At 42.4% G+C, this 27934-nt stretch overlaps 1 protein-coding gene across 1 annotated transcript; it reads left to right on the forward strand.

Moving 5' to 3' along the window:
• The first annotated feature begins 242 nt into the window (after positions 1–242).
• On the forward strand, positions 243–27929 carry slc6a11a (solute carrier family 6 member 11a). Its single transcript, XM_071380453.1, has 14 exons — positions 243–630; positions 2246–2380; positions 3245–3385; positions 5248–5338; positions 5566–5698; positions 5942–6076; positions 6541–6644; positions 7163–7287; positions 7669–7781; positions 7898–8035; positions 10530–10632; positions 23854–23954; positions 24124–24294; positions 24566–27929. The coding sequence occupies exons 1-14, from the start codon at positions 444–446 to the stop codon at positions 24686–24688; spliced, it is 1800 nt and encodes a 599-aa protein (XP_071236554.1). The 5' UTR covers positions 243–443; the 3' UTR covers positions 24689–27929.
• The last annotated feature ends 5 nt before the right edge of the window (positions 27930–27934 follow it).

Here is a 27934-nt window from a genome sequence, read left to right on the forward strand (position 1 = left end):
GACTTCAAGAAATTAGCTTTAAAACAGCAACATTTTCTCTCAGCTTCATGGCAAAATGTGTAGAATAGCATGAGATTAGCTTTAAAACGGCAAATTCTTCTCTTTGCCCAATGGCAAAAAGAAATACCCCCACACACAAAAACAGTACTTGTCATTCTGTGTAGCTCTGCTGAAACATCAATCTCTTCCATTCCTGCTAAAAGAATCACAGTCCTGCAGGCATTATTTTGGACCGTGTCAAATGACAAGTTAGTCACACTAAAGGTGCAGCTCTCATTCAACTATCTAGTCCACATGTCTTTGGGTCCCCCCTCAGGCAGAAGCAGCTGGCATCTTGACAGTGCTGTTATCCATAAAAGCTCCAGTAGCAGCAGACAATTGCACCAACCATTGACTCCACCAGCGGAACTTGCCTCCCGAACCCTTTCTCTCTCACTCGCAGGATGGCTGCTTCTCGCTCTGCAGGCAAGCATGAGACTCTCCCAGGGACGGTGCAGGACACCCAACAAAGTGTGAAGGAGCGCGGCCAGTGGGATAGCAAAATGGAGTTTATTCTAACTGTGGCTGGCGCTATTATTGGACTTGGAAATGTATGGAGATTTCCCTATCTTTGTTACAAGAACGGTGGGGGTGAGTCAACAAAGTCTTATTTTTGCTTGTTGGTTAAATATGTGCATACATTACATACTTTTTGTGGGGTCGGTGGGGGGTAAGGAGGTCAGTCCCTTGAAAAAGGTTCTTTAGAACTTCCAAAATCTTCTTTAGAACTTCCAAAATACTTACCATATTTATGGGTCAGTTTAGTGAAAATAAGAAATAGGTGTGTGAGGTATGTTGCAGCTGATCTAGTCTTTCATAACAGCTATTCTTACATTGAACCAGTCTGCTAGCTAAGAGTTGGTTACGGCTCATGAAAATACTGTAAATATAGTCATCAGCTCTGTCTTTATTTTTTTATTTAACAGTTACAGTTTTTTACTTTGTGACTCACAGGCAAGTCCTAAATGTATTGTCGTGTTGTACCTAAATATCTTTCAGTGTCACCACAGAGAACATGAAAATTAACCCAAAATATATTTGATCTTATGTTATATTTTTCCCCGAGGTGGTGTGATATATGGCCAATATACCACAGCTAAGGGCTGTTCTTAGGCCCAACCCAAACCGCAAACTGGTTACCAACGTAATTAGAACAGTAAAAATACATGTTTTTTTCATACCCGTGGTATACGGTCTGATATACCACGGCTGTCAGCCAATCAGCATTCAGGGCTCAAAACACCCAGTTTATAATACAGTTTATAATACAGTGTATACTACAGGCTTAACTTGTGTGAAATTATACAATAGATACTAGAAAATATAATGTTTTATAACACATATACCATTCCTAATAACATTACATCCAAGTTTTTTATAAAAAGTTTGATTGTGAGAGCATAATTATAATATTACGATGATGCAATTATCCTATCCTATTCCACATTCTCTCTCTCTTGTTTACAAATGCGTTGTTGATTTGTTCCCTGGTCAGATGTTAAATCAGGCAAAAAGAGGAAAGAGGAGGATTGTTTTTTTGTTTAGCTAATATAAAGCTCCTTGAAATGACACAAAGAACCAAATCTGCATCCAAATACTTTAGTGAAACCCCCTGGGAACTGTGTGAACACAGATGACCCCATGGTCATTGTGCTGGTTTCTCATTCCCATCACTATGCGATAACTAAGTACACATTCATTCACCTTGCATGGTCACAATTTCAAATAATATTGATGATTGTTGAATGAGGAGGATTTATACCTTTCCATAATTTTCCACACTGCACTTTCAGCAGTTTTCTTGGTTTGCTTGGTGTCTCTCAGATGGAGGGAGTTAGTTGACACTAGACTTAGATATCAGTGGCGTGACCTGTTCAGTATTGATGGAGGTTGAACCCGTCTGAGAGGACATCTGTCGCAGGCAACGGGAATGTGATTACTAAAACCGGGTATATTATGAGAGCCACATTGAGGGTGTGATCCACGAGAGCCAGATCAAAATGGGATTGTTCAGATGTGTAACGGTGAAAGATACAGAGAACTATGTAGGCTGTCAGTGTCAACTAATCTCAGCACCCAGAACCAAATCAGCTATATTAAGTCTGTCACAAAAGATTTGTGTCAACTAAAGTTTAATGTTTGAAAATAGATGAACATTAAGCATTGTATGGAGGCCTAATATATATGACTCCTTCCTGTACTATAGGGGCATTCTTCATCCCATACATCCTGTACCTGGTGACCTGTGGCATCCCTCTGTTCATCCTGGAGACGGCTCTGGGCCAGTACACCAGCCAGGGTGGCATCACCTGCTGGAGAAAGATCTGCCCGGTGTTTGAAGGTGAGTTTTTCTGTACAGTCCTGTACACTTAAGTTAAAAGTTACTTTTTCAAATGCCTTTGCCGCAGCACAGGTAAGTTACATTGTTATCATTGTGACAAACACTCTGGCAGGATGAGCCTTTATTATCTGCTTCACGGATAATGTCATAATGTAGACGTGCGTAGCATGGTTTTGTTACATCACAGTGAAGTTAAAAGATGATGGTACATCTATGTATAGTTGAAATGTTATTTAAGTTAAATAAGGCACACAGCAATGAAGATTAGAGTGAGACTTACAGTAGAGTGAGTAGGCTCTATGATAGGGTGTGCGTTCGTTATTTGCGTTGAGACACAAAGCAAAAAATTGGTTCGTGATCTTTATTCATTAAGATGTCTGTGCAGTTATATAGGGCCTCTCCCATTCTGAGAATATGTTTAAAACACTAACTCATATATCTAACTCATATTACAACAGTGTCCCTTTCTGAAGACCCAGTCTGCATTACATTTTTATTAAACATTTTGAATTAAAAATAATATATGCCATTTAGCAGACCCTTGGAATTGAACCCATGACCCTGGCATTGCTAGAGCCACACTATTACCAACTGAGTCTGAGTTACAGCTGACGCAAGCACACTAACTTTCAAGGGATAAAAAAAGTTCTTTCCAAAAATGCAAATCAAACAGCATTCAGAAAGGGTACTTGTAACACAAATTGATTGGATTTTAAACATATTTTCAGAATGAATGGGGCCCTGTGGTAAATCTGACTCAATCTGTCATGGGGAATCAAATACAACCAAGGTAAATGGGAAAATCATGTTAGGTTGTTGATTTTTATCAGCATGTTGATATGTTTCTCTTCTTGTCTTCATCAGGAATGGGCTATGCCGCCCAAGTGATTACTATATATGGATGTATGACCTACATTGTGATTCTGGCGTGGGCTTTCCTCTACCTGTTCTCATCCTTCGCTGTTGACCTGCCATGGGCCAACTGCAACAATGCCTGGAACACAGGTATTTAGAGTACTGGTGACTCTACTGAAACTTGGTGCAGAGGCGAACTGCTATGTTTCATAGGTTTCGATTGAAACGGGCCCCAGCTGCCCACTGACTGACTGATAAAATGATTTAAAAAACGTTATATGGTCTACGTATTAAAAAATTATTGAAATTAAAAACATATATGAAATAAATATTTTCAGTTGTGGGATAATAGTAATCGTTGCAGGTAATGTCCGTGAGAAAATGTCCCTTTTGGGGGAAATCAAACAGGGCATTCGATAATCATTGCAGAAGCGACTACCTTCGTAGCTTGGTTGTAAAACACAGAGTACTGCAAACAAGTAACATCCATCACAAAAATTCAACCAGTCATAACCACCCAAAATTCTCAACTGCTTGCAGGCACAATAGTTCAGTGGATATCATGAACAGTCAGTGTGTTCAGGTGAACACCTTCTGACAGTCTAAGAGAAGACAGTGAAGACAGACGAAACAGTGAGAATAGTGGGGGAGGGGTGCTTTCTGCTGTGGGCTGTCTTCTACCTCTCACTACCACTCCCCCCCTCCCACATCAACGTTTTTACCTTGTCATTGGACCTCTTTGCTCAGATTGAATTAAGTACATTCAAATGTACTCTGGGCGTTCCGCCAATTCGGTGCTTTTTGAGAAGTGTAAAAAAAAAAAGTTTGATAAAAAAAATATTAAAAAACGTTTGATTTCCCCAAATGTTGGCCCTCTGTCATAAAGAGCACATGTTCAACTTCATAAACTTCGCATCTCAAGAGGTTACATACAAAAACAAATGATTATAGTATGTTCCTATTAAGTGCCAAATAAATGAACAGGGTTAATGATTTAATCTTAAATCAGTCATAAATCCCCTTGTGACAGGGAGAATGGAAGCTTGTGTGCAACAGGGAGTGGCATTTTATTGATTTTGAAAAAACATTTCTAGCCTGTCTATCTACGGGTAACCTAACATAGCAGCTGTAAAAGAAACGCCTGAAACTAAATCCCCTACATACTGGTCTTGACAAGAAGAAAAACAACTGTTGGGGGAGGTTGACTTCTGCACTGTTCAACTAAACCAGCAAATTTGATGGAGGAGTTAAGATGGAGTGTTGCCTTGTTATTCTCCAAAAGCTTTTGTTAATGTACACAGGCTCTCTTTCCATTTCCCCTGAAAACCGGAACATCCAGTTGTTGGGGACTCAGCAGAGGCTAATCTATGGGCAACAGGGTTGACACGTTGTGCTCGACCCGCTCAGATTTCCACCACTAAAAACCAGAAAATTGCCAAAAAGAGTAGAACCAGCTCACCTGCTTTTACGCTATGATCTGACTATTAGATGTTACTTTTGAAAAAAAATATTTTAAAAGGACTAGTTTCACTATATTAAATTGAGAAATCAGTTCACGTAACAGGGTTGACCTTAAAATGAGGGACAGATGCAAATGAATCACTAATCACATTAAATAAATAATCATCTTCATAGATTACTTTGTAAACACAACAAAATACCTAGAGCATTGCAATGATGGTGAAAACTTGGAGAAATGTTGGGGTTAGGTGGGTTAAAATCTTCCTAGATAGAGGGTGAAATGTGACACTTTGAATTCTCCATGTGGTCTATATTAAAATGCAATATTGGTGCACTCTTCTCGTGGAAAGACCCACTCTCTTTTTAAAAAAGTAAACAGACGCTAGAACTGTCCTATTCAAACCAGGTTTGATCATTCTGCCCCATTGCGTTTAGCATTTACAAGTCGCTTTTGAGTCAATCACATTAAGAGGGTCTGGATATTAGCTAGCATATCCACTTAAAGCTGTCAAGTTTCTAACATGCTACAACTAGACTTCAATGTATTTCAGATGCTTGTGTGACATTTGGCATCAAGAATGCCAGCAGCAATTGGACTGGTTCTCTCCTGAATTCGTCATCTTCCGTTGTGGAGTTTTGGCAGTAAGTCTATAATTAATGCTGTGTTTTTTTCACCACTGCATCTTTCATGATTAGATGCTTGACTACTTACATGAGAAATGAATAAGGTACCATAGTCTTTAAATTTAACAATTTAAATTGTTGTTATAAGAATACAATAAACTACAATAGACTGCAACACATTTACATACAATACATTTTCTCTCGGAATCAAAATGTATTGCAGTGTCAACCATTTCTCCTTACAGGCGGCGAGTGCTACGGATATCAGATGGGATTGAGTCCTTGGGAGGTATTAGATGGGAGCTGGCTCTGTGTCTTCTACTGTCATGGATTGTCTGTTACTTCTGTGTCTGGAAAGGAGTGAAGTCTACTGGGAAGGTGAGGGTTATAAGATATTGTAGTCAGACAGTAGTTTCATAACTATGCATCATTCCAATCTCAATCAAATTTAAAATCAGAGGTCAAAAATAACAAAAAAACTGAAAAAAAAACGGTTATTTTCTGTAGCTGTAAAGTTACTTGGTGAGACAATGGGTCTGTCGTTAGTGTGGTAATACCGGTATGTGTGGCTATGTTGTGTTTTCTGTATTGTACTAACCCTGTACTACTACTAATTCATAGGCAGCGTACGTGACGGCTACCTTTCCCTATGTCATGCTAGTGGTGTTATTAGTCAGAGGAGTGACCCTTCCAGGAGCTAAAGATGGCATCTTCTACTACTTGTATCCCAATACAACACGGCTAGCTGATCCACAGGTACTATCTGTAGTATAATCTGTCGTATAAATCTATGGGCCAGTTTCCCAGACAGATTAAGCCTAGTCTTGGACTAAAAAGATCATAGGAACAGGAGCCTACTGTATCTCCTGTCACATGAGGCAGCTTGATGTACAAGTACACCCCCTAAACAGGATGTTAGTCTATCACAGGGCCTTACCCCCAATCTATCTCCTCAAAGCTGAGTAGCAAGCAGAAACACATCAGGTCCCATTTTTACACAGCCAGGGATTGATCTCCCAACCTTGCAATCTCAGGGAGAACTGTCTAACCACAAGGCCGTTGAGTCTTAGTACAGGAGTATGCTTGATCAGTGTCCAAGGAACCAGCCCTCTAAGTCTTTCTCTATTCTCACCACATCTTACTGGTATACATTTCTGTTGTGACATGTTCAGTTTATAACTTCAGTTGAAGTCTTCTTTGTCTGTTTGTTCATCAATAAGGTTTGGATGGATGCAGGAACGCAGATATTCTATTCTTACGCCATATGCCTGGGCTACCTGACCTCTCTTGGAAGCTACAACAAATACAACAACAACTGTTACAAGTGAGTTTACAACTAGGCTGTGGGTTTAATAAAAAATGTGGCACATTGAAGATCTCGCATAGTTGGCTTATTTAGCAGTGCCATGAGGATCCATAGCCACAAGATTTCTTCAGCCAGTCTGGAGACAGTAAAAAGGCACATCTGGGTAGGCGAGGTTCTGGCTGGAGGAGTAGAACACTTAGAAAAGAAAAGCTGCACAATCTCATGGCTCTGATGCATTCATTCTCGTCACTGAATAATGTTTCGACAGCAAGCTGCGTACAGCAGGGTTTCATCTGGTAAACACTGCAGGTCAAGATCTCTTCAGAGCATATAATAAAAGTTGTCTCCTTCAAATACAGTACGCCAGGAGGATTCATGGCACAACATGTCATGTCACAACACTACCTCAATTGCCATGAATGTTAATCACCTCTATTTACATCTTATTAGACCCTTGCCAATGACAACACTGCATGTTAAAGAGGATGACTATATCATGTGTTGAAAAAGGTTGAACACTGTTTCGTGCCTTGCAGAGACTCCTTCTACCTGTGCTTGTTGAACAGTGGGACCAGCTTCGTGTCTGGTTTTGCCATCTTCTCCATACTGGGTTATATGGCTGGGGAACAGGGTGTGGACATCTCTGTGGTTGCTGAGTCAGGTGAGGCTCTAAAGGACATTCATCTACAAGGGTGTGACTCCTTATTATGCTCCTGATCAACCTAAATACTGTCTGACAACATAACTGCCCACTTTCCTCATCTGAACTTAATTTTTGTCTACCTCCTCTGGTAAAAGCACTGGCTGTGTCCGAAGTACTGTACGTCTTGCCTACTACTTACTAAAACAACATACTGTGTACTAATCGTACTACATACTATTTAGAACATACTGTTTAGTAAAAACTAATGCAGTAAGCAACAAATATCAACATACTAGGCTCATCCTACTGAGAATGTTGCATTTAATGCGCAATTGCGTTGATTCAAATTACGTTTGGGTACATATATTCTATAACGTTTTCCTTGTTGCCCTGCTGCAGGTCCTGGCCTGGTGTTCATAGTGTACCCCCAGGCAGTGTCCCTGCTCCCCTGCCCTCAGTTCTGGGCTGTCTGTTTCTTCACCATGATCATCCTATTGGGAGTGGACGGCCAGGTTAGAGCTCACCACGCCCTCCACCAACACCTCCACCTGGGTGTCTTGTCCCTGCTGTTCTTTCCTCTACCTTCCCTTTCCATGTACAGTACATTGCCCTCTCTCATGTTCCCCAGTTTGTCGGCCTTGAGAGCCTAATGACCTCAGTAACGGACATCTACCCAAACCTCATCAGAAAAGGCTACCGGAGGGAGATGCTGCTGCTGCTCATCTGCTGCTGCTGCTACCTGGTCGGACTCATCATGGTCACAGAGGTGAGAGGTCACAGACACAGGTCTCCACTGCACACCAGCTCTCAGACTGTTGTTGTAGTTGTTGTTGTGTGACTACAGAGGTGGTTCTCTGATATCTGAACATATAATATCACGAACATAAATTGAAGCACCTTAGTTAAATAACTTCAAAACAATGGCAATAAAAGGGTGGATCTGGGTAGCACTTTTTGATCCAAGTCCTTTATGGTTGTGTATTACAATAACTATAGTGAACAAAAATATAAACGCAAAATGCAACAATTTCAAGGATTTTACTGAGTTACAGTTTATATAAGGAAATCAATAAATTTAAATAAATTCATTATGCCCTAAAGTATGGATTTCACAAGACTGGGCAGGGGCGCAGCGATGGGTTGGTCTGGGAGGGCATGGGCCCACCCACTGGGGAGCCAGGCCCAGCCAATCCCAATGAGTTTCTCCCCACAAAAGGGCTTTATTACAAACATAAATACTCCTCAGTTTCATCAGCTGTCCAGGTGGCTGGTCTCAGACGATACCGCAGGTGAAGAAGCCGTATGTGGACATTACACGTGGTCTGCGGTTGTGAGTCCGGTTGGACGTACTGTCAAATTCTCTAAAACGACATTGGCTTATGGTAGAGAAATGAACATTAAATTCTCTGGCAACAGCTCTGGTGGACATTCCTGCAGACAGTATGCCAATTGCACGCTCCGTCAAAACTTGAGACAGCTGTGGCATTGTGTTGTGTGACAAAACTTCACATTATAGAGTGGCCATTTATTGTCCCCAGCACAAGGTGCACCTGTATAATGATCATACTGTTTAATTAGCTTCTTGATTTTCCACACCTGTCACATGGATGGACTACCTTGGCAAAAGAGAAGTGCTCACTATCAGCGATGTAAACAAATTTGTACACAAAATTTGAGAGAAATAAGCTTTTTGCACAAATGGAAATGGAAAATGCACAGCTATTTTCAGGTCTCTCCAGAGATGTTCGATCGGGTTCAAGTCCGGGCTCTGGCTGGAACACTCAAGGACATTCAGAGACTGGTCCTGAAGCCACTCCTGCATTGTCTTGGCTATGTGCTTAGGGTCGTTGTCCTGTTGGAAGGTGAAAACTTCGCCCCAGCCTGAGGTCCTGAGCGCTCTGGAGCAGGTTTTCATCGAGGAACTCTCTCAACTTTGCTCCGTTCATCATTGCCTTGATCCTGACTAGTTTCCCAGTCCCTGCAAAACATCCCCACTGCATGATGCTGCCACCACCATCCTTCACCGTAGGGATGGTGCCAGGTTTCCTCCATGTATGACACTTGGCATTCAGGCCAAAGAGTTCAGTCTTGGTTTCATCAGAACACAGAATCTTGTTTCTCATGGTCTGAGAGTCCTTTAGGTGCCTTTTGGCAAACTCCAAGCGGGCTGTCATGTGCCTTTTACTGAGGAGTGCATTCTGTCTGGCCACTCTACAATAAAGGCCTGATTGGTGGAGTGCTGCAAAGATGGTTGTCCTTTTGGAAGGTTCTCCCATCTCCATAGAGGAACTAAGGGAGCTCTGTCAGAATGACTATCGGGTTCTTGGTCACCTCCCTGACCAAGGCCCTTCTCTCCTGATTGCTCAGCCAGCTCTAGGAAGAGTCTTGGTGGTTCTAAACCTCTTCCATTTAAGAATGATGGAGGTCACTGTGTTCTTGGGGACCTTCAATGCTGCAGAAATGTTTTGGTACCCTTCCCCAGATGTGTGCCTCGACACAATCCTGTCTCGGAGCTCTACGGACAATTCCTTCAACCTCATGGCTGTCAACTGTGGGACCTTATATAGACAGGTGTGTGAATTTACCACAGGTGGACTCCAATCAAGTTGTAGAAACATCTCAAGGATGATCAAATTAAACAGGATGCACCTGAGCTCAATTTCGATTATGTGACAATGTTGCGTTAGGAGGTAGGTGAAGGAGTCAGGCACAGGAGAGCAGAGATGTCTGAGAAGCGTACTTTAATAGGCAAGTCCACCAATAAAGGTATGGCAGAATCCAAAAGTAAAACGCCCTCGACAACAGAGAACCCGTACACACGCACAGAGGAACAAACAAAGCTCCGACAATAACACACTCTTGTTAAATCCGTGAAAACAAGAAATAGGGCATAACCTCACCGAGCTACATCACTATAAAAAAATTATCTCGCACAAACCTAGGCAGGCAACAGGGTAAATATATACACACAGAAATTAAGGCAAATGAAACCAGGTGTGAAAGAACCAAAGACAAAACAAACAGAAAAGGAAAAATGGATCGGTGATGGCTAGTAGACCGGCGACGCCGACCGCCGAGCGCCGCCCGAACAGGGAGAGGAACTACCTTCGGTGGAAGTCGTGACAGATTAATTTAATACATTTTAGAATAAGGCTGTAACATAAAAAATGTCAATGGGTCTGAATAATTTCCGAATGCACTGTAGATCTGTAAACATTGATTGTACTGTATATTGAAGCCTCATTTTTTTTTTTTCGCAGGGTGGCCTCTACATCATCCAGCTGTTTGACCATTATGTGTGCAGTGGTGCCACTCTGCTGCTCCTCTCCATATGCCAGTCACTCAGTATTGGATGGATATATGGTAAGAATAGAGAAATTACACTATGTAATCATGGGCAAACACATACATATGCAAATCTAGCTTCCTCTACAGATTTTCTCTCACTATAAAAATTAAAAATAATTGAAAGTCCTGAAAGGGACATGAGTACGCACTGGGCACACACTGGTTGAATCAATGTTGTTTCAACGTCATTTGTTAACATATTGTGACATGGAATCAACGTGGAAAATACATAGGATTTTTCAAAAGTCCTCAACCGGTACTGTTTTCATCTCATTTCATCCAGTGTTGTAAACATTTAAAGTATGGTAAAACTTCAACTTAAATACATTGACATAACCTGACTAACAGGTTCTTACATCAATCTAATTTCAACATAATCAACAGAACTATCTATACGTTGAAATTGCATAGAAAATTCCACATAGAAACCAAAGTATTTTTCATCCTATATTCAATATACTGTTTATTGGGTGCAATGTTCCCTCTAATTAGTTTTGGCACTGAGAACATTTCAGGTCTTGTGAGCGGAAACTTGAATATTGTGAGAATTCTGTGCAACTTCCGGCTTGTGTTTACAGTGAAAACTGAGGCTATACCCACTTTAAGTTACCGTTTTAGACTGTAGCCAATAGGCTATTGTAGCTATTTGAGCATAATGTAGGTCTATCAGAGTGGCAAATACATTAGCATTTTCACATGGAAATAGCTGATGATGATAGCCTACAGCAGCATATGTAGTGTTCAAAAAAGCCTACATTCCATCATGAGACCTTTAAAAACTTTTTTAGATTATGCAGGGCTTGACATTAATTAATGCATTTTTACTTGGTCTGTAACACCATGGGCCAAATAGGTGACTGTAAATAGGTGACTGTAATTATGTGACTGTAATTGCATTGTATTATCTTGCATGATGCAAGACCACTTCAAATTAATAATTTATTATTATTATTATACCGAGAACGAGACAATGTAGGCTACCCTCTGCCTATTGGCTTATTTGCATAATCAAGCCTATTTCAAAATACAACATTGTCCCTTTAATATAAATAAACAAGCTTTTTTTCCTGACTCGCTTTTCAAAGACAGTTTGAAATGTACACGTTTTGTGCTCTTGTAGGAAGAAGTAATTCCTGGGCTAATAACTCGCTAACTAGCAAAGAACATCAACAAATGTGCACACGCGTGGCTCTGCGCCCTGATCTGAAAAGGGCATCCACTGGCGGGTGATTGAAAGACTGCTCGTGGGCTAGGGTCAATAGAATTCTACTTCGATGCACTCTGGCTGACTACAACAAAATCACAGACTCAATCTTGCAAAGTTCAATTTGGTTTGGTTTGTTGCATTGAAAAGAGGCTGATATTATGTTGATTAGATCACATTAGAGAAAACTTTGATCTATGGTGCAAACTAATGGGGCGAACTGTGAAGTTCAATCTCCTGCGTCTTTGTAAGGGCTGGCATTTCTTCTGCGCGGTAGTCCTGGAGGAGGTGTGTGGCCGCTTAGAGGGAACATTGACTGGGTGGTTGAAATTACACTGATATGTTGTTGGTTACACTGATACACTACATGACCCAAAGAATGCGGACACCTGCATGCCGAACATCTCATTCCAAAATCATGGGCATTAATATGGAGTTGGTCCCCCCTTTGCTGCTATAACAGCCTCCACTCTTCTGGGAAGGCTTTCCACTAGATGTTGGAACATTGCTGCGGGGACTTGCTTCCATTCAGCCACAAGAGTATTAGTGAGGTTGGGCACTGTTGGGCGATTAGGCCTGGCTCGAGGTCGGTGTTCCAATTCATCTCAAAGGTGTTCGATGGGGTTGAGGTCAGGGCTCTGTGCAGGCCAGTCAAGTTCTTCCACACCAAATTCGCCAAACCATTTCTCTATGGACCTTGCTTGGTGCATGGGGGCATTGTCATGCGGAAACAGGAAAGGGCCTTCCCCAAACTGTTGCCACAAAGTTGGAAGCAAAGCATTGTCTAGAATGTCACTGTATGCTGTAGTGTTAAGATTTCTCTCCACTGGAACTAAGGGGCCTATATCGAACCATGAAAAACAGCCCCAGACCATTATTTCTCCACCAAACTTTACAGTTGGCACTATGCATTGGGGCAGGTAGCATTCTCCTGGCATCGCCAAAACCAGATTTGTCCTTGGACTGCCAGATGGTGAAGTGTGATTCATCACTCCAGAGAACCTATTTCCACTGCGCCAGAGTCCAATGGCGGCGAGCTTTAAACCCCTCCAGCCGACACTTGGCATTGCGCATGGTGTGTGCGGCTGCTCGGCCATGGAAACCCATTTCATGAAGCTCCCGGCCAACAGTTCTTGTGCTGACGTTGCTTCCAGAGGCAGTTTGGAACTCGGTAGTGAGTGTTGCAACCCGAGGACAGACGATTTTTTACGTGCTACACGCTTCAGCACTCAGCGGTCCCATTCTGTGAGCTTGTGTGGCCTACCACTTCACGGCTGAGCCATTGTTGCTCCAAAACGTTTCCACTTCACAATAACATCACTTACAGTTGACCGTGGCAGCTCAAGCAGGGCAGAAATTTTATGAACTGACTTGTTGACCACCATTTTTGGCATGCAGCGCGACACGTCTCCTTCGCATAGAGTTTATCAGACTGTTGATTGTGGCCTGTGTAATGTTGTCCCACTCCTCTTCAATGGCTGTGCGAAGTTGCTGGATATTGGAGAGAATTGGAACCCGCTGTCGTATAAGTCGATCCAGAGCATCCCAAACACGCTCAATGGGTGACGTGTCTGGTGAGTATGCAGGCCATGGAAGAACTGGGAAATGTTCAGCTTCCAGGAATTGTGTACCAATCCTTGCAACATGGGGCCATGCATTGTCATGCTGAAAAATTAGATTAAGGCGACGGATGAATGGCACAATAATGGGCCTCAGGATCTCATCACGGTATCTCTGTGCATTCAAATGGCTATTTATAAAATTCAATTGTCTTTGTTGTCTGTAGCATATGCCTGCCCATACCATAACCCCATTGCTACCATCTGTTCATAACGTTGACATCAGCAAATCGCTCGCCCACACGATGCAATACAAGCTGTCTACCATCTGCCTGGTACAGTTGAAACCGGGATTCATTCGTGAAGAGCACACTTCTCCAGTGTGCCAGTGGTCATCGAAGGTGAGTATTTGCACACTGAAGTCATTTACGACGCCAAACTGCAGTCAGGTCAAGACCCTGGTGAGGACGACGAGCACGCAGACGAGCTTCCCTGAGACGGTTTCCGACAGTTTGTGCAGAACTTCTTTGGTTCTGCAAACCCACAATTTCATCAGCTGTCCGTGTGGCTGGTCTCAGACGATCCCGCAGGGGAAGAAGCCGGATGTGGAGGTCCTGGTTTGGCGTGGTTACACGTGGTATGCGGTTGTGAGGCCGGTTGGACGTACTGCCAAATTCTCTAAAACGACATTAGAAGTGGCTTATGGTAGAGAAATGAACATTACATTCTCTGGCAACAGCTCTGGTGGAAATTCCTGCACTCAGCATGCCAAATGCACACTCCCCCAAAACTTGAGACAGCTGTGGCATTGTGTTGTTTAACAAAACTGCACATTTTAGAGTGGCCTTTTATTGTCCCCAGCACCTGTGTAATGATCATGCTGTTTCTTGACATACTACACATGTCAGGTGGATGGATTATCTTGGCAAAGGAGAAATTCTCACGAACAGGGATGTAAAGAAAATTATAATTCAGCTCATGAAACATGGGACCAACACTTTACATGTTGCGTATTTATTTTTTCAGTGTATGTTGAATTTGAGATTTAACTAGACGTATTTTAATTGACCTCATTTCAACGTCATGCTACACGGGGCCCCCCAGGAGTGTGTGCTTAGCCCCTCCTGTACTCCCCGTTCACCCACGACTGTGTGTCCATGCACAACTCCAACTCCATCATCACGTTTTTATTTGTATTTTATTTGTATTTATTTAACTAGGCAAGTCAGTTAAGTCAGTTAAAAACTAATTCAAGTTTGCTGAAGGTGCGACAGTGGGAGACCTGATCACCAACGACGATGAGACAGCCTACAGGGAGGAGGTCAGAGACCTGGCAGTGTGGTGCCAGGACAACAACCTCTCTCTCAACGTCAGCAAGAACAAGGAGCTGTCATGTATTACAGGAAACAGGGGCAGGTGCACACCTCCATCCATATCAATGGGGCCGCAGTGGAGAGGGTCAAGAGCTTCAAGTTCCTCAGTGTACACATCAATGTCCTCTAACTCCAGCACAGTCGGGAAGAAGGCACGGTAGTCCCTCTTCTCCCTCAGGAGGCTGAAACGATTTGGCATGGCCCTTCAGATCCTTAGGAACTTTACAGCTGCACCATTGAGAACATCCTGACTGTTTGTATCACCGTCTGGTATGGCAACTGCACATTAAAACTGAAAGTGGATCTACCTAGACCAGTATGGACTATTGGAACTTTGAGAGTTAACCATCCCTGTGAACAGGTTTGGTGTCTCATATCATTTTTTTTTTTACAGAAGCTGTAACGTGTACGCTAAGAATTGGGAAGCAACTACAGGGAGAGCACATTTAATAATAAATTGAACATAGTACAAAATAAGAAACATGAAAAGTGTACAGACATGAAACAGAAACAGAGTCAATAACGCCTGGGGAAAGAACCAAAGGGAGTGACAGATATAGGGGAGGTAATCAGGAAGGTGATGGAGTCGGTAGTCATTTAGGCAGGTTACCTTAGTGTTCTTGTGCACAGGCACTATGGTGGTCTGCTTAAAACATGTTGGTATTACAGACTCGGACAGGGAGAGGTTGAAAATGTCAGTGAAGACACTTGCTAGTTGGTCAGCGCATGCTCGCAGTACATGTCCTCATAATCCGTATGGCCTTGTGGCCATGTGAATGTTGACCTGTCTAAAGGTCTTACTCACATTGGCTGTGGAGAGCGTGATCACACAGTCTTCCGGTACAGCTGGCGCTCTCATGCATGTTTCAGTGTTATTTGCCTCGAAGCGAGCATAGAAGTAGTTTAGCTCGTCCGGTAGGCTTGTGCCACTGGGCAGCTCTCGACTGTGCTTCCCTTTGAAGTCTGTGATGGTTTGCAGGCCCTGCCACATCCGACGAGCGTCATAGCCGGTGTAGTACGACTCGATCTTAGTCCTGTATTGATGCTTTGCCTGTTTGATGGTTCGTCGGAGGACATGGCAGGATTTCTTTTAAGCTTCCGGGTTAGAGTCCAGCTCCTTGAAAGCGGCAGCTCTAGCCTTTAGCTCAATGCGGAGGCTGCCTGTAATCCATGTTTTCTGGTTGGGGTATGAATGTACGGTCACTGTGGTGACGACGTCATCGATGCACTTATTGATGAAGCCAATGACAGATGTGGTGTACTCCTCAATGGCATTAGAGGAATCGCGGAACATATTCCAGTCTGTGCTAGCAAAACAGTCCTGTAGCTTAGCATCTGCTTCATCTGACCACTTTTTTATTGATCTAGTGACTGGTGCTTCCTGCTTAAATTTTTGCTTGTAAGCAGGAATCAGGAGGATAGAATTATGGTCGGCTGAGGCACGGGAGCCTGTAGAGCCAGCTGAGGCGCGGGAACCTGTAGAGACGGGTGAGGTGCGGGAACCTGTCGAGCCGGCTGAGGCGCGGGAGCCTGATGAGCTGGCTCAGGCATAGGATCCCGGCGAGCCGGCTGAGGCATGGAAGCCTGACGAGCCAACCGAGACTTGAGAACCTGTCGAACCAGCTCAGGCATCCCCGGTAGCATTGGCAATGACAGCCTGACGAGTCAACTGAGGCTTGAGAACCTGTCGAGCCAGCTGAGGCATGAAAGCCCGACGAGCTAGCTGAGGCATTCCTGGTAGCTTCGGCAATGGAAGCCTGACGAGCCAACCAAGGCTTGTGAACCTGTCAAGCCAGCTGAGGCATGGAAGCCTGACGAGCCAGCTGAGATAACCCCGGTTGCTTCAGCAGCTGCCCTTCGACCTGACGTCACCAGTAAAAAAAAAGCAAAAGAAAATCCCTGTTATTCTGTAAGGCGTTATTCTGTAACGTGTATGCTAAGAATCGGGAAGCAAGTACAGGGAGTGCATTTAATAAATAACGGTATATGGAACAAACAAAGAACCACGACTAGCATACAGACATTAAACAGAAACAATAACGCCTGAGGAAAGAACCAAAGGGAGTGACAGATATAGGGGAGGGATTCAGGAAGGTGATGGAATCCAGGTGAGTCTAATGAGGCGCAGGTGCACGTAACGATGGTGACAGGTGGGCGTAATAATGAATAAACTGGCGACAACGAGCGCCAGAGAGGAGGAGCTGGAGTAGACGTGACACAGGATACCCACTGATCAGACACTGGTTGAATCAACGTTGTTTCAAAGTAATTGGTCAACGTATTGTGATGTGGAATCAACGTGGAAAATAGATAGGATTTTTTATAAAGTCATCAACCAGTACTGCTTTCATCTCATTTCAACCAGCGTTTGTAAATATTGAAATAAGGGTAAAACTTAAACTTGAATACATTGACTTAACCTGACTAACAGGTTGTTACATCAATTTAATTTCAACATAATCATCAGAACTATGTATACGTTGAAAGTGTGTGGAATATTTCAGGTAGAAACGTAAACAAATCTTTTCCATCCTATATTCAATTGTACACGGAGTGTACAAAACGTTAAGAACTCCTTACTAACCCTTTCTCCTAACCCTAACCTTAACCCTTTAACCTAACTTATAAACTAGCTAAAGTTAGCCACCTAGCTAGAATTCGTAACATACCATACGTTTTCCAAAAACGTAACATGTTGTACGTTTAGTAAATTCGTAACATATAATACAAATTGTAATTCGTAAAACATGTTTTTTTCATTGCACTGTTCCGAACAGCAAAATAAAGTTCTGAAATGGTTCGAACCAAAAAAAAAGTTCTGCTTTATATCGTTCTTTTCTGTTCCTTTTGAAACCTCTGACATTGATTTTTTTTTAACATTTAGCTCGACATTAAATTACTTCACCAATCAGTGCGGATCGAGCAGCTTGCTATGGAGTGGGTAAGTGATTTCATCTTTATAGGGAAGTCGTTAAGAGCAAATTGTATTTTGCCGTAACAGCATTGTTTAATTTAATCATAATGAAAGACAAACACACACACTGCACTGTGCTGCCAGTCACTATGGACAGACAAGTGTAGGGTGTGAGATGCGACTGGAGGCTTGGCTTGAAGTGCTGGGCATCTTGTTATGACATGATTTACCGGAATTAGGCTTCAATGGAGGAATTTTGAATGTCTTTGAACTTCAGAGATTTGGCTTAACGTTGGATCAGAGCTAACAATCTTGTGTGTGCAGAGCAGCACTAGAATTAAAACACAACTTACCTTTCTGTAGTTAATAAATCCAATGTGGAACGTGATAATTATAGTATCCTTAACTACATTCTGAAAAAGTTAATCCATTCCTCACTATTTAAAAATCTCTCTTCCTAATTTTTTTATCACATTTGTAATGTCGTCAGTAGGCTATAATAAGCAATGCTTCGGAGGGGAAGGGCCAGGCAGTTTACACACACACACACACTGGCAAAGATTTCCAGCTGGCAGGCAGACACTAGAATACTTTTGAGTGACAGAGTGAGGGCTTGCATAGGAACTTTGTTGTGATTTTTGTGGGACTGGAAAAAAAGGCTTGTAACATTAAAGAATGTTATTTACCGGTTCCATTGCTTTTAAAATAACGGTTCTGTTCCAGAAAAATATAGATCCCGGTTCTAATTCTGTTCCTCAAATAATTGTATTATTTTCTGTTTTTTAATTCTGTTCCCTAAACTGGTTCCAACCCCTTATTACAAGGGATTGGAGCAAGTAGGTTGGCTGCTAGGCATTTGTATATTACAGCATATTAATACTATGTGTTTTATATCACTTGCACTTCTAGAGGCCTAAACAAAGGCTTCCAAACTGTCCGTGATTACAGGGTAAAACAGATCAAATGGACATGGTTGAATATTCAACCATTATAGGTTTAATAAATCCTCTTAAGGATCGGACTCTTTTTTTCCAATTTTCACCTAAAATGACATACCCAAATCTAACTGCCTGTAGCTCAGGACCTGAAGCAAGGATATGCATATTATTGATACCATTTGAAAGGAAACAATTTGAAGTTTGTGGAAATGTTAAATTAATATAGTAGAATATAACACATTAGATCTGGTAAAAGATAATACAAAGAAACGTGTTTTTTTGTATTTTTTTTGTACCATCAGCTTTGAAATGTAAGAGAAAGACCAAAATGTATTATTCCAGCCCAGGTGCAATTTTGATTTTGGCCACTAGATGGCAGCAGTGTATGTGCAAAGTTTTAGACTGATCCAATGAACCATTGCGTTTCTGTTCAACATTTGGTATCAAGACTGCCCAAATGTGCCTAATTGGTTTATAACTGTGCACTATCCTCAAACAATAGCATGGTATTCTTTCACTGTAAAATCTACTGTAAATTCGACAGTGCAGTTAGATTAACATGAATTGAAGCTTTCTGCCAATATCAGATATGTCTATGTCCTGGGAAATGTTCTTGTTACTTACAACCTCATGCTAATCACATTAGCCTACGTTAGCTCAACCGTCCCGACCGATCCTGTAGAGGTTTTAAGATCCACTGCCAGTCTGATCTGTCCCCTATATACATTTTGAATTGTTAGGGAACTACTAACACATATCACTTAAATTAATACAGGACTCTCACTAACCGGGTGGAACAAATATAGCCACTTTCAAGGCATGCTTTAAAATATGTTAATGAGCCAGCGGTTCTTTCCCCTCTCACAATACTTTTCTACAATGCACCATCATTTATAGTATGCAGCATTAAATATACAGCAAAACAACAATACAGTACGTTATTGTTGAATTGTATTGAAAATCTATTCAGGAATTGCTAATAGTGAATATGTAACTATATATTACAGCATACCAACTGATATTTGGTGTTTTATATCACTTGCAAGCCTTGACAAAGGCTTCTAAACTGACAATGACTACAGGGACAAACAGATCAAAAGGACAAGGCCAGCCACTCAACCATTCCACGTTTGCGACTTGCTGTCACTCTGATCTGTCCCCTATATCAGGTATTCCCAAACTGGGGTACGGGGTACGCACAATGCCGTCGGGGGTACGCCAAATAAAAATGTGAATCACATTTTCAAACAGTACATTTATATTTTCCAATGGGCCTATACATTTGGGTGAGGTTTTTTTCTCGCCTGAGTAGCCTTGTTTCACTGACAAAAATTAAATTAAACCATCTAGTGTTCAGCGAAATAACAACACAATGTCAAATACAGGCAGCCTAGTCAAATAATGAACATCCAATCGCATTAACCGTTACTCTTTCGCGGGAAACCTTCACTCTTGCACAGACATATAGAAACGAAACATGACAATGTAAAAAAACAAGCCACGGGAGTTTTTGAGCGAAAATAAAGATGACTTTCGAGTAGTAAGACATGTATAAAAGCAATAGATACCATTAATAAGAAGGGGCTAGAAGCGTCTTATATGGTGAGCTACCCCATACTATTGTGGAGGACTTAATTCTTCCTGCTGCTGCGGATATGGCTGGGACAATGCTGGGGGAAAAGGCCCAAAAACTATACAGACAATGACTTCATCAAACAACACTGTTTCACGACGCATCAGTGACATGTTTTGAAACAATTACTGCTTCACATACAAGCCAGTGAATTATATGCGTTACAGCTGAGTCAACAGACCATGGCGGGCCTGGCACAGCTCCTGGTATATGTCCGTTACGTTTATGGGGGGTCAATTAAGGATGACATCCTCTTCTGCAAACCACTGGAAACAAGGAAAACATGAGAGGATATTTTTAAAGTACTGGACAGTTTTGTGACATCAAATGGACTTTGGTGGTCAAGATGAGTTGGTATCTGTACTGATGGCACAAAAGCCATGACAGGGAGACACAGTGGAGAGGTAACGCGCGTGCAAGCAGTTGCTCCCAACGCCACTTGGGTACACTGCAGCAACCACCGAGAGGCTCTTGCTGCCAAGGGAATGCCTGACAGCTTGAAAGATATTTTGGGCACTACAGTGAAAATGGTTAACTTTGTTAAAACAAGGCCCCTGAACTCCCGTGCATTTTCTGCATTATGCAATGATCAAATCAAATCAAAGTTTATTTGTCACTTGCGCCGAATACAACAGGTGTAGACCTTACAGTGAAATGCTTGCTTACAGGCTCTAACTAATAGTGCAAAAAAGGTATTAGGTGAACAATAGGTAAGTAAAGAAATAAAAACAACAGTAAAAAGACAGTGAAAATAACAGTAGCGAGGCTATAAAAGTAGCGAGGCTACATACAGACACTGGGTAGTCAGGCTGATTGAGGTAGTATGTACATGTAGATATGGTTAAAGTGACTATGCATATATTATAAACAGAGAGTAGCAGTAGCGTAAAAGAGGGGTTGGCGGGTTGTGGGTGGCGGGACACAATGCAGATAGCCCCGGTTAGCCAATGTGCGGGAGCACTGGTTGGTCGGGCCAATTGAGGTAGTATGTACATGAATGTATAGTTAAAGTGACTATGCATATATGATCAACAGAGAGTAGCAGCAGCGTAAAAGAGGAGTTGGGGGGGAACACAAAGGAAATAGTCCGGGTAGCCATTTGATTATCTTTGACAATTTTTAGGGCCTTCCTCTGACACCGCCTGGTGTAGAGGTCCTGGATGGCAGGCAGCTTAGCACCAGTGATGTACTGGGCCATACGCACTACCCTCTGTAGTGCCTTGTGGTCGGAGGCCGAGCAGTTGCCATACCAGGCAGTGATGGAACCAGTCAGGATGCTCTCGATGGTGCAGCTGTAGAACATTTTGAGGATCTGAGAACCCATGCCAAATCTTTTCAATCTCCTGAGGGGGAATAGGCTTTGTCGTGCCCTCTTCACGACTGTCTTAGTATGTTTGGACCATGATAGTTTGTTGGTGATGTGGACACCAAGGAACTTGAAGTTCTCAACCTGCCTAGCCAAGGTATTAGAATCCCTGACCAACTCACAGCTAATTTATTTACTTTCTCACTTTTTTCTGAATGTGAACCAGTCTGGTTTAGATTTGGACATAACACTCTTTTAAGTCTATGCTTGTTTTACATGTTGTGTTAAATTGCCTAGATCATAAAATCATTGTGCTGCCTTATTTATAGACCTTTCCAAAGCCTTCAACACCGTTGACCGTTCCCTACTCATAAAAAAAGCTATTTTACCAAGAAGGAGAGTGATGGAGTGCTGCATTAGTTGACCTGGCCTCCACAATCCCCCGACCTCAACCAAATTGAAATGTTTTGGGATGAGTCGGACAGCAGAGTGAAGGAAAAGCAGCCAACAAGTGCTCAGCATACGTGGGAACTCCTTCAAAACTGTTGGGAAAGCATTCCAGGTGAAGCTGGTTGATAGAATGTCAAGAGTGTGCAAAGCTGTCATCTAGGCAAAGAGTGGCTATTTGAAGAATCTCAAATATAAAATATATTTTGATTTGCCTATTCTATAATTCACGCAAAAATGTCTCAGATGGACTACACTTTTACTAATTGGAATCGTTCTCTCATCGAGTGTGTTCCCGCCTATAAATATCTGGGCGTTTGGATTGATAAAGATCTAACGTTTAAAAAACACACAGAAGAGCTAGTTAAAAAGATACGATTTAAAGTGGGCTTCTGTCACGTCTACTCCCGCTCCTCCTCTCTGGTGCTCGTTGTCGCCAGTTTACTCATCATTACTCACACCTGCCACCATTGTTACGCGCACCTGCGCTTCATGAGACTCACCTGGACTCCATCACCTTCCTGATTACCTCCCCTATATCAGTCACTCCCTTTGGTTCATTACCCAGGCATTATTGACTCGATTTCATGTCTGTACACTTTTCGTGTTTCTTGTTTTGTACTAGTTTTCATTTATTATAAAATTTGCACTCCCTGTAGTTGCTTCCCGATTCTTAGCATACACGTTACAGAATAACGCCTCACCAAAGGGAAGCAACAGGGATTAATTGTATTTTTTTTGCTTTTTTACTGGTGACGTCAGGTCCAAGGGCGGCTGCTGAAGCAACTCGCCACAGCCGGCTCTGTGGGTACACGTGCCTCAGCCGGCTCTGTGGCTTCCCGCGCCTCAGCCGGCTCGTCGGGCTCCCGTGTCTCAACAGAAACGACCACCCTGGTCCTTGGGACCGTCCCTCTGGTCGGTGTCCTGCGGCTGGAGCCATGCGTCAGGGAAGGGGTACTGTCACGTCTACTCCCGCTCCTCCTCTCTGGCGCTCATTGTCCCCAGTTTACTCATCATTACGCACACCTGTCACCATTGTTACGCGCAACTGTTGGCTCGTCAGACTCCCATACCTCAGCTGGTCGGGCTCCCGTACCTCAGCTGGCTCATTTGGCTCCCATGCCCCAGTCGGATTGTCGGGATCCCACGGGCTCATCGAGCTCCCACGCCTCAGCCTTCTCTGCGGGTTCACGCGCCTCATGCCGTCTCTGCGGGTTCACGCGCCTCATGCCGGCTCTGCGGGTTCACGCGCCTCATGCCGGCTCTGCGGGTTCTCGCGCCTCAGCTGGCTCTGCGGGTTCACGCGCCTCATGCCGGCTCTGCGGGTTCACGCGCCTCATGCCGGCTCTGCGGGTTCTCGCGCCTCAGCTGGCTCTGCGGGTTCACGCGCCTCATGCCGGCTCTGCGGGTTCACGCGCCTCATGCCGGCTCTGCGGGTTCTCGCGCCTCAGCCGGCTCTGCGGGTTCTCGCACCTCAGCCGGCTCGTCGGGTTCCCGTGCCTCTGTCGGCTAGTCGGGTTCCTCAGGGAGGTGGTACTGTCACGTCTACTCCCGCTCCTCTCTGGCGCTCATTGTCACCAGTTTACTCATAATTACACACACCTGTCACCATCGTTACAAGCACCTGTGCCTCATGAGACTCATCTGGACTCCATCACCTTCCTGATTACCTCCCCTATATCTGGCACTCCCTTTGGTTCTTTCCTCAGGCGTTATTGTTTCTGTTTATATGTTTCATGTCTGTACGCTACTCGTGTTTCTTGTTTTGTTCCATGTAACTTTTATGAAATGCACTCCCTGTACTTGCTTCCCAATTCTTAGCATGCACGTTACATCCTGTAACATGTCTGTCTCTTTCGAAGGCGCTGAACGCTTCTGTGACAACATTGAGGACATGATTGGCTATAGGCCCTCCTCCCTGGTCAAGTATTGTTGGCTCTACATTACCCCTACTATCTGCACAGTGAGTTTAAACCCAGTCCATTTTTATCATTATTTCATTCATTCTTTTTTATGGATACAACTGCAATTATGCTTACAAAACTTTCTGCTGTCTATCAATGGCAAGGCAAGACATAATCAAAACAACAATGAAACAACATATTTCTGACATCTTCTTTTCTCTCTTCAAGGGAACCTTTGTATTCTCCCTGCTGAAGTACAGCCCTTTGAAGTTCAACAACACATATGTGTACCCGTGGTGGGCCTACTGGCTAGGCTGGTTCCTGGCTATGTCTTCCCTATCTCTCATCCCCATCACCATGGTCTACAAATTGTACCGGGGCAAAGGGACTTTCTGGCAGGTCAGTATGATGGGAAGTTTTCCCTGGAACATTTAAAAGTGTGAATGATTGCATCAAATTCTTGTTGTTGCACTTTCTCATATTTACAAAGTTAACAATCTAGAAAATGTAAATTAGAAAGGCTAAATAAAATTAATCTGATCGGAAAGGCTGGGACCTGTCATCTGGTTCTTTCATCTCTAGCATATAGTTTATGCACTATTCTGAGATTTGTAAGAATACTTTTGAAGCACATTGATTATACTTACTTTGAGATTCCTTTGCTCCCAAGCGCCTCCAGACAATCTGTCGGCCAGCAGATGACCTTCCTATGATGATGAAGGAGGAGATGGTAGGTCTCTATGCTCTGGATCATGTTACTGACGATGAGAAGACATACAGCAATAATCTATAGACTGACTGTTCTACTACTACTTTTCGGGCTGGTTTCCCAGACACAGATTAAGCCTAGTGGGACTGAGACCATGCTTTTTCGTCCAGGACTAGGCTTAATATGTGTCCGGGAAACAAGCCTTTTTTTTGTCTATTTTTGTAATTTAAAAAAAAATATATATATATATATATACACAGTGGCAAGAAAACGTATGTGTACCTTTTGGAATTACCTGGATTTCTGCATAAATTGGTCATCAAATTTGATCTGATCTTAATAATAGACAAACATAGTGTGCTTAAACTAATAACACTCAAATTATTATATATTTTTTTGTCTATATTGAATACATAATTTAAACATTCACAGTGTAGGTTGGAAAAAGTATGTGAACCCCTAGGCTAATGACTTCTCCAAAAGCTAATTGGAGTCAGGAGTCAGCTAACCTGGCGGCAGGGTAGCCTAGTGGTTAGGGTTTTGTACTAGTAACCGAAAGGTTGCAAGTTTGAATCCCTGAGCTGACAAGGTACAAATCTCTTGTTCTGCCCCTGAACAAGGCAGTTAACCCACTGTTCCTAGGCCGTCATTGAAAATAAGAATTTGTTCTTAACTGACTTGCCTAGTTAAATAAAGGTAAAATAAAAAAAACTGGAGTCCAATCAATGAGATGAGAAGAGATTGGAGATGTTGGTTAAAGCTGCCTTGCCCTATTAAAAAAACGCTCACATAATTTGAGTTTGCTATTCACAAGAAGCATTGCCTGATGTGAACCATGCCTCGAACAAAAGAGATCTCAGTAGACCTAAGATTAAGAATTGTTGACTTGCATAAAGCTGGAAAGGGTTACAAAAGTATCTCTAAATGCCTTGATGTGCAAGACAAATTGTATATAAATGGAGAAAGTTTGGCACTGTAGCTACTCTCCCTAGGAGTGGCCGTCCTGCAAAGATGACTGCAAGAGCACAGTGTAGAATGCTCAATGAGGTTAAGAAGAATCCTAGAGTGTCAGCTAAAGACTTACAGAAATCTCTGGAACATGCTAACATCTCTGTTGACGAGTCTACGATACGTAAAACACTAAACAAGAATGGTGTACATGGGAGAACACCACGGAAGAAGCCACTGCTGTCTAAAAAAACATTGCTGCACATCTGAAGTTTGCAAAAATGAACCTGGATGTTCCACAGTGCTACTGGCAAAATATTTTGTGGACAGATGAAACTACAGTTGCGTTGCTTGGAAGGAACACACAACACTATGTGTGGAGAAAAAAGCCACAGCACACCAACAATAAAACCTCATCCCAACTGTAAAGTATGGTGGAGGGAGCATCATGGTTTGGGGCTGCTTTGCTGCCTCAGGGTCTGGACAGCTTGCTATCATCGACGGAAAAATGAATTCCCAAGTTTATCAAGACATTTTGCAGGAGAAAGTTAGGTTACCTGTCCGCCAATTGAAGTTCAACAGAAGTTGGGTGATGCAACGGGACAACGAACCAAAACACAGAAGTAAAGGTCAGGACTCAGGTCAGGACTCAACCCGATTGAGATACTGTGGCATGACCTCAAGAGAGCAGTTCACACCAGACATCCCAATAATATTGCTTAACTGAAACAGTTTTGTAAAGAGGAATGGTCCAAAATTCCTCCTGACTTTTGTGCAGGTCTGATCTGTAACTACAGAAAACGTTTGGTTGAGGATATTGCTGCCAAAGGTGGGTCAACCATTTATTAAATCCAAGGGTTCACATACTTTTCCCACCCTGCACTGTGAATGTTTACACGGTGTGTTCAATAAAGACATGAAAACGTATAATTGTTTGTGTGTTATTAGTTTAAGCAGACTGTGTTTGTCTATTGTTGTTACCTAGATGAAGATCAGATTACATTTTATGACCAATTTATGCAGAAATCCAGGTATTTCCAAAGGGTTCACATACTTTTTCTCGCCACTGTATATATATTAAGGGTTTTTGGGGGCTTTGTGTTTTATATAGTTCATGTAGCTGCTCAGAGTTGTGCTTGAGTAATGTGGGGTATTAGGTTTGAACTGCAGTATGATGTATAGTGAGTGTAATATCATAGTTTTATTTAGCTTAATCAACTTAATATCTATAGCATAACGTGTGAAATCATAGAAACATATTTTTCTTAAGATTGAAATGATTAGTGTGTTGTAGACCAATCATAAAATAGCTACACCTAGATCACCTAAACATTTTGGGCCGGTTTCCCACACACAGAGAATCTCCATTGAACATGCTTTTTAGTCCAGGATTAGGCCTAATCTGTGCATACACTCAGTATACAGTAGTTCATCAAATCAAGGCATTGACGTGTACCTTTTATTTTACCGGGTAAATTGACATGCAATCACCCCATTTGTAATGAACTATTCTTATTTGAACAACCAAAATGAACAACCTCAGGATCTAATTCTAAAGAATAATGTTATAAACCCCCTGTGTGTAATTTGGTCACAAAAAGATAATGCATTTTAGTCTACTGTTAAACTTCAAATCCATTTCTGATGTCTGTATCATGTTGTATCTTGCGGAAGTGTTGGTCTTGCAATACAAATCTACCACAGCAGGGTTTTTGATGTATTTTTTGAAAGTCAACATGTACACCTGGAACATTGTATATACAGGTAACTGCCAAAAGAACGGAAACACTTGAGGGATAAATGAGGGATACAAGGTCAATTGAAAGCAGTTGCTTTCACACGGGTGTGATTCCTGAATTAATTAAGCAATTAAAACATCCCGTCATTCTTAGGGTCATGTATAAAAACTCCCAGTTGCCCATTGTTTTGGCTACCATGGCTAGAAGAAGAGATCTCTGACTTTGAAAGAGGGGTCTCAAAGGAGCAAAGAGGGGTTTAAAGTGTGTTTGTGTGTCTCAGTCACCAGATCTCAACCCAATCGAACACTTATGGGAGATTCTGGACTGGTACCTGAGACAGCGTTTTCCACAACCATCAACAAAATACCAAATTATAGAATTTCTATTGGAAGACTGGTGTTGTATCCCTCTAATAGATTTCCAGACACTTGTAGAATCTATGCCGATGCCAATTGATGCTGCGCTGGTGGCTCGTGGCCCAACGCCCTATTAAGACACTTTATGTTGGTGTTTCCTTTATTTTCGCAGTTACCTGTATCTCATTATATCAACGTATGTAGAAGTGTTCTATTTTAACTAATACTGTTTTATAAGATATTTTTGTTAACGTTTCTGTAATAAAATACTTTAAAACAGAACACTG

Source organism: Salvelinus alpinus, chromosome 2, assembly GCF_045679555.1.
Source record: "Salvelinus alpinus chromosome 2, SLU_Salpinus.1, whole genome shotgun sequence".
Lineage (NCBI taxonomy): Eukaryota > Metazoa > Chordata > Actinopteri > Salmoniformes > Salmonidae > Salvelinus > Salvelinus alpinus.